At 47.3% G+C, this 12,703-nt stretch overlaps 1 protein-coding gene across 4 annotated transcripts; it reads right to left on the bottom strand.

Annotated features, from left to right (window-relative positions):
• Positions 1-1,294: 1,294 nt before the first annotated feature.
• On the bottom strand, positions 1,295-11,596 carry Rabl2b (RAB, member of RAS oncogene family like 2B). 4 transcript variants are annotated; one of them, XM_013111345.3, is made up of 9 exons: positions 11,484-11,596; positions 9,698-9,851; positions 7,557-7,586; positions 6,155-6,234; positions 5,212-5,291; positions 3,100-3,211; positions 2,709-2,803; positions 2,353-2,436; positions 1,295-2,251 (listed from the first exon to the last, which is right to left on the bottom strand). In XM_013111345.3, exons 2-9 carry the CDS (start codon positions 9,802-9,804, stop codon positions 2,159-2,161), a joined length of 681 nt encoding a protein of 226 aa, XP_012966799.1. In that variant the 5' UTR covers positions 9,805-9,851; positions 11,484-11,596; the 3' UTR covers positions 1,295-2,158. The 4 variants fall into 4 exon arrangements, with proteins under 4 accessions (XP_012966799.1, XP_012966798.1, XP_005067171.1 ...); XM_013111344.3 differs by having other exon boundaries at positions 2,709-2,806; positions 11,484-11,595; XM_005067114.4 differs by having other exon boundaries at positions 1,295-2,190; positions 2,709-2,806; positions 11,484-11,595.
• Positions 11,597-12,703: the final 1,107 nt, after the last annotated feature.

The following is a 12,703-nucleotide window of genomic DNA, read 5'->3' as shown; positions in this document are numbered from 1 at the left end:
TGCTATGTCTCTCACCTCACTCTGTTCCCCTCAGTCATCTGAGAAAGCAGCCCCAGGGGACCATCTAAAAATTATCTTCTCAGGCTCTGCCTGAGGAAACCTAATGCATGACAGCTATGTGAAATCAATACTGGTGCATTTTTTAGTACATGAAGTCTATCTCAACAGAGCTATTTACATGAAAGGAAATACTGGGCTAGAATGTAGTTTGGTGATAGAGCATTTAGCTAGCTCATGAGCTCATGTTGCCCAAAATTGCAACACACATTCGTCTCCCCAGAACTTAATAATCATTTATAGTAACTATTTTTTTCCTTTTAGGAAGAATTTTACTCTATAGCTCTGGATAGACTAGAATTCACTATGTAGACCAGGCTGGACTTGAACTCAGAGATCCACCTGCTTCTGCCTCCTGAGTGCTGGGATTAAAGGCATGTTCCACCATGCCCAGTAACAAGTTTTTATTTTTGTTCTAGAAATCTTACCTCATCTGAGTAATGCATTTCTGAAAATCCCTGATCAGAAATCCAAGTTGAAGATGCAAGTATTGCCGGGCGTTGGTGGCGCACGCCTTTAATCCCAGCACTTGGGAGGCAGAGGCAGGCGGATCTCTGTGAGTTCGAGGCCAGCCTGGTCTACAGAGTGAGTTCCAGGACAGCCTCCAAAGCCACAGAGAAACCCTGTCTCGAAAAACCAAAAAAAAAAAAAAAAAAAAAAAAAAAAAAGAAGATGCAAGTATCACTTTAAAGGGCAAAACACTTATTGCTGAGATCTCAAATCAGTATTTAATTAAAAAAAACACACACACAAACAATAAATTCCACTGAAATGGTCTCCTGTAGTCAATCAAGAGTTAACTTGGACTACAGCAGATCAAGGCAGTCTTCCTTCACCAGTGTGGTTGATGATTTTCTTTGGGATTTCAGATCACCGAGTACACAGCTACCTAGTGTGGTGGTGTGAACGAGAACAGCTCCCATTAGTTCACATTTGAATACTTGGTTCCCAGCTGGTAGAACTGTTAGGAAGGACTAGGAGGGGTAGCCTTGGAAGAGGTCTGTCACTGGGGATGGGCTTTGGGGCTTCAAAAGACCATGCCATTCACCTTGTGCTTGTGGATCAAGAGCAAGCTCTCAGCTACTGCTCCCGCTCCATGCCTACTGCCAGGCTCCCTAGCATGATGGTCTTGAACTCACCCTCTGAAACCGTGAGTCCCCAGGAAATGATTTCTTCTGTAAGTTGCGTTGGTCATGATGTTTTGTCACGGCAATAGAAAAGTAACTAAGACACTTAATGCTTATGAAATTTAATCTTTATTGTAAAAAAGGAACCAATATAAACAAAATATAAAGACAATGCAAATGATGCTCACGACAATCAAAGTAGACTAGCAAGCTGCAGGAAGCAGCGCAGCTCTCCCTCTGCCATTTCCTGCCACCATAGAAGATGCAGTGTTTAACTAGTTCTGGAGAAGTGGAGGAATGCTTTCTACCCTGAGATGGAGGCTGTTGTTCACGTGGTGGGAACAGTAATGTGTGTAGATGACCAGATATGGCTAGACTTGCTGTGGTGTCACGTGACTGCAATAGAGCCCCTCTCCTGTGCCCTCCACCCACCTTAGAAGGGCTCCTGAAACAGCTAGCACTAAGAAATCTGGAATTAACAGTTGTCTGTCCAAAATATTGTTGAAAAAGTTGGCTGGGAGGTTAAGAGGGAAAGGGGACAGAGGTGTCACAGGTTCTGCAGGACACAGCGGAGTTAGGAGTTAGCAGTGGTTCTGTCAGCAGGAATGCAAGGAGAGTCCCTGAGGTCAGTCTGGGATGAAAGACAACAAACATTAAATGTCTATTAAGACACATGAGAATGTTCAGAGTCTACACTGCCAGGCTGCTGGTGGGGTAGGGAGACGTGAAAGACATGAATCCCTCATTCTGCTGCAGGAACTGGGATATCACGCCGGTCTAGTGTGTTTGTGTTGACCTCATCATGGACCACAGAACCCTGGGTTTGTAGGAAGTTGAGCAGGAGTAGCCTGGAGAGGTTCTCCAGAGATGTTGGGTATTCCAAATGGCTCCAATACCCCAACTCAGCAACATGTGGGTGTCCTCTTGATTAAGGAGACGGGCTCTTGATCACACTACTCTGCTCTTGGTCTGGTTCATCCTCCTCTTTCTGCTCCAACTTGAAGTTCTGTGAACAAGGTCACAGGTGAGGCCTGACCCTGCATTTGTCCAGGTATAGTTCTGAAGCCCTGAGGGGTGGCAAAGGCAGGCAAAACTCTCTGTGTTGGGTTATGGTCTACAACTCTGAAGACATCATCTACTTTTCCTATTGTACCTTAGCCTGACTTACCTCAAGCTCCTGTAAAACCTCATCCATGAAGTCCTGGGAACTTTCCTTGTAAGCCACAGCTAATCGAATTGCATCATTGAAGAGCTGAAGGTGAGGCAGAAATAGCATAGATACAGCAGTGGGCAGGATCTTGGACCCTACCTTTATAATCAGCAGACTTATCCCCCACGGTATCTTTTCATCACCCTGATCCCACAGTTAGTGGTCTTTGTCTCACCAAATGGGGTCCTCCCAGCCTCTTTCCCCGCTGCTGCACCCAGCCACTCACTGTCCTTGTTGTCCCCTTTCGTTCCCCCCTCCTTGTAAGTCCAGGACTGACAAGCCACTATAGCAGACTGCCTCGGGTATGCCTTTACCTTCACAACATTGGTGCCATCAGCAGCCGAGACAAAGTACAGGGGCAGGGAGAACTTCTTGGCAAAACTGAAGTTCTTTTGAGTCATCTGTATGTCTGCTGCAGAGAGAAGCAGGGCATTGGCCTGTCCACTCAGGGAAAGGGAAGAGTTTGGAGGGGTTAGTGGAGGCTCTGTGCTAGGAAGTAGGGGAGGGACAATCAAGGACCGCCCTTGAAACAGGTGACAGGGATTTGTGTCTTGGGAGGGCAGGTTTTGCTGCTGGCATCACTATTGGGAAGGAATTATCTTGGGAAGGAGAAGTGACTGAAGTCTACCCATTCTTTGAAAGAAGGAAATGTGTGGTGCTGGGTCCCCAGGAATTACTGTCACCCAGGTGCAGAGATGGCCCCACCATCAATTTTATTGGCCACCAGGATGCATGGAATCTCCGGCCTGAACTCCCGAAGTTCTGCATACCAGGTACCCAAGTTCTTATAGGTGATTTTCCTCTGGACATCAAATACCTATGGAGGGTGGAAGACAGTTTAGATGTGTTAAAGTACTTTATCAGTTCCAGACAACACACACCCAGACCAGGTGTATGTAAACTCAGACCAGCACCAGAAGAGGACCATAGAGAAACCAATGGCCATGTGCCACAGGTGACATCGGTGGTCATACAGGAAAGAGGTAAGCTGGAATCCCAAATGCCAGAGCAGGACTGAAACTAAAATGGCTGACACCCCCCACCCTGTGTGTGTGTGTGTGTGTGTGTGTGTGTGTGTGTGTGTGTGTGATTCTGGGGTTACACTACTCCATTTGCCTTATTTCACACTCTTTTTATTCAGTACCCTTGGTTATCAGAATGAAGAATTTTTAAGTTCTCAAGGGCTTCTGTGCTCCAGGGACTGTGGAGGAACAGGTGATGAGTCCCTTCTATTACCCTCTCACTGTCCTCATCTACCAGCTGGCAAGCCCCTCCAGGTGGCCTTTATGTGCACACCACACTCAGTCTATGTCACAAATAGCCAAGAGTCCTGTGCGACTCTAAACCATCAGAGGATGGTGGCATCTAAGCAGAGACATGAGCGGCATTTTCACTGAATGGGTGTAAACTGCAGAGGGAAGATGGGGGTTGGTGAGGAGAATGGACCAGTCCTTTCTGTGTCCCCTTTGTGCTACCCCTTATGGATGAAATGGTACACATTCATAAAACAGTGGTATGCAGCCGGGTAGTGGTGGCACGTGCCTTTAATCCCAGCACTCGGGAGGCAGAGGCAGGCGGATCTCTGTGAGTTCCAGGCTGGGCTGGACTGACAGCCTCCAAAACAATACAGAGAAATCCTGTCTCGTAAAAACCAAAAACAAAAAAAACAAACAAACAAAAAAAACCCCAAAACCAAACAAAAAACAAAAAAACAAAAAACAGTGGTATGCATATTGTAAGAGGTAGGGTTAGACGGTTAGGTGGTGTCAAATGTTATAAAATGCCAGGGCAAATAACAATGGTGTCTACTTATCCACACCCTGTGTTCTTATCAGAGATGCAGCACCTGTTTCCTTCCTTGGTGATTACCGACAGAGTGACTTACAGAGCTGTCATCAAACAATATGGCTCCTACCTGGTTCTCTTTGGGCACTCAGCCTTGAGGTCTAGCTGCCATTCTGTAAGCAAGTCCACACCAGTTCTTACTGACAGAGTGTTCTTTTCACTTGGTGACAATCCCTAAGGTTCATAATTCAGAGAACTAGGCTTTGGGGCTGGGGTTCAGCTCAGTGGGAGAACACATATTCAGAATGCACAAAGTCCTGGGTTTATTCCCTAGTACTGAACCCAATCCAAACCAACCCGAACGAAACCTCAGTTAGTCTACTGACTCATGTCACACATGGCTGGCATGGTATTCATATGAATGTTTTATCCGTGGGTTAAAAGAAAAACATGTTCCTTCTTAGCATGTAAGAGTGGTGGCCTAGAAAATGAGCTGGGGAGCTGGGAGGCAGGCACTCCCAGGAGACAGATGTTCAATCTCACTTGAGCCCTGTGCACACTGACTTTTGGGGACTTTTGTGCAGTCTATTACCCAAAGCCATTACTGGGTGAACCCATGGTAACTATCCTAGACAGCACAACGAGAGCCTGGGAGGGAGGTGAGGACTGGTCTGAGAGGGAAAGGTCTCAGAAGCAGTGGGTAATAGCTGAGGACACTCTTGGAAGTTTCACTGTGGGCATGCTCCATCAGTAAACAGCTAGGGCCTTCTTTCAGCCATGTTTCCCTTGGACACTTCAATGGCTACAGGAGCCCAGCGTCTTGGCCTTTCTTTTACCTGTCCCCATCTGAGGACAGCTCCTCTGGCATATTCTTTTTTAGAAGGTCTGAGGTGAATCGTCTGGGTGGCCTTGAACCCTCTCCTACACATCTGCATTTGGCAGTGGGGTCAAGGACAGATGAGCCCCTTGTCTCCTTACCCCTTGGGCCAGAATTGCCTAGTACCATTTTTTACCACCCAACTGGTTTCATACCATGATGCAGGCGTGAGCCTTGTGGTAGTAGGAGGCATGCATGCTCTGGAACCGCTCCTGGCCTGCTGTATCCCAGAAGTCTGAAACATGAACACAACTCTGTCTGCCCAATAGGGTTGGGGGGTTAGAGGGCAGAGAGACCCCCACATGCCCCAAGGATTTCCATGCAGATCTCTGTGCAGAATATGCATGCATTGTGAGAGGTGCATATGCACTGATATGTAGGAAGACACAGAACCAGAAGGAAGCACAGACAGTGCAGACGGGAGTCTCAGAATGGAGAACGTAGATGCCCTTTGTCCCCACACTGAAGATATGGGGCCCTTCAAGACGGAAATTTCCACACATGGTGGACAGTCAGAATATGTGACCTAGTGACCCCATGGGAAGGTCATGTCCTACATGTGAGAAGTGGTCAGGTTACAGATTATTTCTTGATACTGGCTGCATAATAATCCCTGCAATAAGGAAGTTTACTCAAAGGGCCCTGTGCTCCTCTTCCCTCTGGCAGGGACAGTCTTTCAATGTCTGCCTGCCTGCCTGCCTGCCTCCCCTCCCCTCCCCTCCCTCCCTCCCTTCTTAAGGTTTATTTATTATGTATACAGTGTTCTGGCTGCATGTATGCCTGTACACCAGAAGAGGGCACCAGATCTTATCATAGATGGCTGTGAGCCACCATGTGATTGCTGGAAACTGAACTCAGGTCCTCTGGAAGAGCAGTCAGTGCTCTTAACCTCTGAACCATTTCTCCAGGCCCCAATGTCTGCTTTTCTAATTCCTGCCCTGCACACTAGTCCTGGCCTGGGTGTTAGGAGACTGTATGTTTTGTGTGTCTCCATAAATGCTCCCTGACTTCCCTTTTTTTTCTTCCTTCACTCTCTCATGCGCCTCCTTTCCTACCCCCTCACCACTCAGCGTGGCCCCCAGCACCCATGCTGCTCACCCACAAGGATGGTCTTGCCATCTACTGTGGCCGTGTGCTTATACAGGGTCAGAGCATACGTGGACAGCTGCTGTGGCTGACTGGATGCAGGTTAAGGAGCAAAGGTGAGGAAAAAGAGGTAAGAAGATGTTTATGTGACAGAATGGTCCCTCTCCTTACTAAGTTTTTCTTTATTTTTTGAGACAGGTCTCACTCTGTAGTCCTGGCTGGCCTGGAACTCACAGAGATTTGCCTGCCTCTACCTTCCAAGTACTGGGATTAAAAGCCACCATCCCTGGTCCTCTCTTTGTTGAGACAGTTTTTCCAAAGTAGCCCAGGGTGGCCTCAAATTTATGGCTATCCTCCTGACTTTGCCCTCCCTATAATGATGTTAGATTCCAAGTTGAATGAATCCTACAGACAGACAGAGCCAGCTTCAGTGGCACAAGGTCTAAGGAAGGGCCTGGGAGAATGCCCTGGATACCTAAGTGTGAGGTAACATGGAACAGGAATTTATGGAAAAGTTGTGATGTCACGATGCTAGGAAATGTAACTGTGGACACTTTGAGTCTTTCGTGGACAGAGTTCTTTTTTTTTTCTTTTCTTTTCTTTTTTTTTTTTTTTCCGAGTCAGGGTTTCTCTGTCTTGTTTTGGAGGCTGTCCTAGAACTCGCTCTGTAGACCAGGCTGGCCTCGAACTCACAGAGATCCGCCTGCCTCTGCCTCCCAAATGCTGGGATTAAAGGCGTGCGCCACCAACGCCCGGCGTGGACAGTTCTTATAGGCTAGAGTGTCATGACTGTCCCACAGTAAAAACCACCTACACCAGGCAGCTAACAAAGCATTTACAAACTCAAGTTCACTTGTGTGTGAAACACCAACAAAATACCCAGGGAACAGCATCTCTTGAAGCTGAAATATGCTGGACAGTGGGACTTGGTATAGAGTGAGTGACATCAGCCTTTGGGGGCTAAGGTCAGGGAAGAGACTCAGAATGGAGACTCTTGAATGCAGTCCTTGGGGGTCTACTTAGGGGAACTTTAAGGAGATCTCAGTTACTCCAGATCTGCACAGGGTACAGGATGAGGGAAAAGAGGACACACCACATTTTATAAAGCTTATTCCTACAAAGACTTTTTAGACTCTGAGGAAAGGGGTGAAATGACTAACTCAAGGTCAGAACTACTAAGGAGGTAAGACTTGCATCCTGGCATTTGATACAGACTAAGTGCTAACTGTTGTTCTCCCGGCCTTCCTAGTAGAAACCCCAATATATGTAACCTCTAGACAAAACAGCCTGAATTATATGATACAACCCACTGGTTTTTCCTGGGCTGCTGGTATAAAGGAGTGGACTGGAGGTTATGATACACGAGAGTGGGGAAAGCCACAGGAACAAAGTAATTTCAAGTTTTTAAGGATACAATCCATCCATGAGAAACCTCTCCACGAGTCTGTAAGGCAAATGTGCAAAGTCACAGGTCACGTAGCATTTCTATCTTCTTGTCCCTGCTTTATTACCCCTGGGCTGACAACCTGGAAGCCACTTGAGGCTTCCAATCTCTTGTGCACTTTCAGTCACAGTTTCTAGTCAAGCTTGCACGGTGGGAATCACCATTACCAAGCCCACAGAGCCAAACCACTGGTGTCACTTTATGGGCCAATTAGCAGGGGGCTCTCTGATCCATTATTTCCATCTCACATACTGCTACACATACAATTATCCCTGTCTAGGCAGGGAAAACCCAAGGTCAAGAAGACTATTCAATCAATAGTCATTTTCTCAAGGCTCGGCCATCCCTTAAGGCTTTGCTCAGATGTCACCTGAGCAGGAAGGTGACCCTGTGGTAGCTAAGAAGTTCCTCCCTGACCTGCACAGAACCCCAACAGAAACACTAGCTGATTTACTTTAATGCCTCGTCAATCAGAACAGCGTATGTGGCACAGTGGTTTGGGAATCTTTTGTCTATGGCTGTTTCAATATCCAGGCAGTGTACAAGTATCTAGTCAGATCTGAACACATGAATGTGAGCATAGTTAGCAAGCTTTACTTAGTATACATTTTGGAGCCACAGGGTAGTCTTGAAACCTTTTCTTGGTATTATAACTACTGACTCCCAACCAGACCATATAGTAAATCTAAACAAAGAACAAAACAACAAGCCTCCCACCTCCTGGAAAGATATTAAAATAATATACATATGATTTATAAAACCATGTATATAAGTTTTAAATAAAAACAAACTGATTTTAACACTCCTATGATAGTTCATTTCAAATGTCAACATGATGCAGTCTAGAATCACCTGGGAGGGGGCCTTGGAATACTGAAAACTGGTAGAGAACTCTTGAGTCCTGTGAAATGAGGTTTTCTCACCCACCAACCTTCCGTTAGACGCAGATTCTACCATGGTCTCTCTAACATTCTGCTTGAGGTCTCAAAGGGGCTGGGAACTCCTTGTCTTCAGAATGTCCTAGAGGCTAGAACTGTGCTAGTCTTTTGATGTTCTGTTAACAACTTAGTTTTTTTTTTAACTGCACTGTTGGGCTAATGCTGATTTAGTAGGCTCTCCTTAGCTTCTCTCCAGCCCACACTTCCTTAAAGGTCTACTGGTTATTAGGTCAACAATCGGTCTCCCCTTGCCTACCACTTTGCTTTTCTGTCAGATCTAAATTCAAGTGTGGACCAAGGGCTGATATTTACCAGATAATCTTCCAAACCTTACCTTAATTGTATGGGATATTGCTGAGGTTAAAGCAATTGTAAAATATGACAGCAGAGCTTTAACATAAGGCGGAACAACGAATGTGAATTTATGAAGCTGGCCTAAAACTAGCAAGGCCTCTAGGACCTCCCCATAGCTATCCCGGTCTGAAGGGTCTGTAGTGTGGGGTGATCTGGAATCAGCTGGGGTGGGAGACCAAACTAGATAGGCACAACTCTGTCCTCATTCTATGAAGGCAGAAATGCACAGGCACCCTCACTGTCTCACCCTGGACGGGTGAGAGGTCGGATGCCTGATGGAGATAAGCTAAGTGGACTGCAGAGCTTCACTTCAGCTCTCCAGGCGGAGAGTTCCACACCTGCACAGGCAGGCGCCGACAACCGTCCAGTCTTTAACACCATCCCAGTCTGTCACTGTTGCTACCTGTGCTTTTCAACTCAGGGAGTCCCTCCGAGAAGGCACCTTTACTGCCTGTATTCTACCCGTCACGTTCCTCTCTTCCACTCCTACCGCCCCCTCTAGCAATCCCTCAACCCCCACACATGTAGTAATATCCCACTTGCCACTTCCACACTCTGTACTACTCCAGCAATTCCCGTGGTGACCCATTCTACAACTTCTGTCAGGACTCTGGTCTGTCCCTTTGACTCTCCCATTTCCTCATTAATAGGGTTATAGACACGAGCCTGGCCTGCTGTTCGCCCACACACACTCGGGCTCCAGTCGAGGCTCCCCCGCCTCCATCAGCCTCATAGAAACCACTTCTTCATCATCTCTGGAGGACGTTTCTAATCAATTCATTCTGGGATCGTGTCTTCCTCCCTAATTCCCCAACATACTTGGACTTGCCCACCGCACTGTCCCCCAGGCAGATGATCTTCACGTTGTCGTGAGCATCATATTTCTCCTGGTCCAGCTCGCAATGCTTGCCTTTGTCCCCTGCCATTAGCTCTTGGCCGTAGACAAGAGCCAGCCTTGGAGTCTTATCACTGTCTGGAAAAGTCAACAAGAGGCCACAATTAGAGACTACTTTCTTCTTTTTCCTGAAAGCCCAGAGAGTGCCCAAGGACACACAACCTGACAGCTTGGCCACCATCTGCTGAGCCTTAGGGCTGTCGCTTTGCTACTAGGTTCTCCTGCCATTTCCTGCTGCAGATGTGATCCGGCCACACTCCTCCTCCCTTCTATACTAGATTTACAAGTTCAACAGACAAGTGTTTTTGCTTGTAAAACACAAAGCAACAAACAACAACAAATACTGCCTAACTCACATGGTAAGCCTGATATTTGGCAAAAACAAGCGGACACGAACCATACCATCTACGGTGCCTGACCCATATTCTTTTTAAAAAAATATTTATTTATTAAGTATACAATGTTCGGTCTGCATGTATGCCTGCAGGCCAGAAGAGGCACCCGATCTCATGACAGATGGTTGTGAGCCACCATGTGGTTGCTGGGAACTGAACTCAGGGCCTCTGGAAGAACAGCCAGTGCTCTCAAGGTCTGAGCCATCTCTCCAGCCTCCTGTGACCCATACTCTTGACTCACCTTCCCTTCCCACCTTGCTGCCTTCACAGAACATTTTTTGCAGGTGTCATTTTTAACCTTCAGTTCAGTGGTTCTGCAACCCTTTAATCCAGTTCCTCATTGTCGTGGTGACCCCAACCATAAAATTATTTTCATACAATTACTTCGTAACTGTAATATCACTACTGTTATGAATCCTAATGTAAATACTCATGTTTTCTGATGTTCTTGTGACCCCTGTGAAATGGTCATCTGACCTCCAAGGGGTCTCGACCCACAGGTTGTAAAGCACTGTTCTAGTAGTTTCAACCGTTTCCTAAATACAGACAATACAAACCATACCTATGCCAAGATTTTGTCCTTCACTGCCTCAACTCAGATATTTAACTGCTCATTAGGTTTGTAAATAGGAGACTGGGGCATATAGGGATGTTACATGTTAAACACAAACTGTACTTCAGTTCTGTGCAAACTCATACTCCTCCTTCCATAAGTCTTGCTAACACTCAGCAGCAGCAGCAGCAGGAGCTCGCACTCATTGATCAACTCGAGCCGACATTGGAGCGGGCTCAACTGGCTGCAGTGAGGGCTATGACACAGGTATGGGCACTAGCCTGGCAGAAAACTCAGCAACAGGGTCCCACGTTTGCCCGACCGTATTTCCGCACAGCCACGGCCTCGGCAAACGAGGAACTCGGGCTCCAAGCAGTGATTACAGGCGAGCATAGCGAGGACGCTGCCCCTTCCACCTTCACCCTGCACAGGGGGGCGATCCGTTCGAAAGCCAAACCCCGCCTGCCGATTCGCGAAGGAACCCCTCAGTGACTGTCACTGTCCTCACAGGTCTGGGGGTGGGGCAAGCTCTCTTTCGTGTGACAAACGTTTTTAGGCGCCCAACAGGCCTAACCACCATCTCCCGTAAAGGACTCGCCAACTGTGGTGGGGCCTCGGCCGGGTCCCCGCCTTCCCTTCGCCCCTCCTCTCAGGCGGGTTCCCCCCCAAGCACTCTGTCCTTGCTTCGGCCTGGAGGGACGCGGGACACCGCTGATGCGCTCGCCCACCACAGCCCGCGGGTCACAAAGGCAGCCGGCTTACCCACTAACAGGCGACCGCACTCCGGTAGCGGCTTGGCCGCGTCCCTGCCGCTGCTACGCGACCGCACCAGGACCCCGAGCTGGGCTGTCCGGCAATGGCCCGAAGGACCCCATCGGGGCGCGCGGGCTGGCTAGCGCAGTGCCTGGCTGCCTGGCACCCGCCAGCATCGCACATCGGTTTCACTGACCAGGAGGACGACGGACGGAGTGGGTGCATTCAGCTTACTGGACAGGAGTGGGAGTGGGAACCGCAGGCCCGAGAGACATCTGACCAGCAACAGGTTGCTGCAGGTTGTGATGCCTTGAGAGGATAAACCTAAGCAAGTCTCTAGACTTTTCGTAATCTGCGTTCTGCCCACTGTAATCTGTTGATGGCGGTCCTATGGGTGTGTGGGTAGTGGGGAAAACTTGATAACTGCGTGAAGTTTCTGAACGTGCGATTGGATGAAAAGAAAGAAAGAAAGGAAGGAAGGAAGGAAGAAAGAAAGAAAAAGAAAGAAAAAGGAGGGACATGACTGCTTCTAGGTATGGTGGAGAAAGTTTATTGTAGATAAAAGGGAGAGCTTAGCCAGAGGTAGGAGTGAACTTGACCCCAAATTGGGCCGTGTGAGGAGAGGAGGGAGGGGAGAGGGGACAGCCAGGAGACTAAGGGGCAGACAAAGGGCTGGGCAATCAAAATGGCTGGATTATATAGGGAAGGGTGGGGGGGTTGTCCCTAACAGTAATAATCAAAAATTATTTCAAAATAAAAATGCAATGTATTCGTGGGGTTTCTGGTAGCCTTTCCTTTGTGGCCTCTTGTGGCTTCATTGAAGCTTTAGTTGTGAATACAGCATACACATGTTACACTGCCCTTCCACAATGTCAAGAACACGGCCTGAAATAGCTCAGTCAATACTATTGTGCTATGATTTGCAGTGTTTTACTGAACATATAAAATATAATGACTTAGTTTCAGGAAACAAAGATTCCTACTGTTATCTCATCACTATTTTAATCAGCATGTATCAAGTTAGTATATCTTTGAATTATATTGTGGTAAAATATTTGGATTTAGAAATTGGTGTTTTGTTTACTTGAGTTTCATTTAAAAAAAAGGACTAAGTTTTGGCTTGGAAGTAGGACAGGCAGACTTCTGCCATTCTGTGCTAGAGCATAGCTTTCAGCATTGGTCACACGTATCTAAACTATGAAATCAACTATGAAAACGTAATAACAAAT

The sequence above is a fragment of the Mesocricetus auratus genome, unplaced genomic scaffold, assembly GCF_017639785.1.
Source record: "Mesocricetus auratus isolate SY011 unplaced genomic scaffold, BCM_Maur_2.0 Super-Scaffold_100010, whole genome shotgun sequence".
NCBI classification, from domain to species: Eukaryota; Metazoa; Chordata; class Mammalia; order Rodentia; family Cricetidae; genus Mesocricetus; species Mesocricetus auratus.
Note: the sequence above shows the minus strand (reverse complement) of the source record. Positions and strands in the feature narration are given on the sequence as shown.

Bases quoted from the DNA above. Each gene is read 5' to 3' on its own strand.
- Rabl2b (XM_013111344.3), bottom strand. From the start codon at position 9,804: ATGGCAGGGGACAAAGGCAAGCATTGCGAGCTGGACCAGGAGAAATAT. The intron at 7,587-9,697 runs GTATGTTGGGGA...TTTGCCTTACAG, and splicing joins AGTGCGGTGGGCAAGTCCAA to ACTCGTGGAGAGGTTTCTCA. The intron at 5,292-6,154 runs GTGAGCAGCATG...TTCATGTTTCAG, and splicing joins TGGCAAGACCATCCTTGTGG to ACTTCTGGGATACAGCAGGC.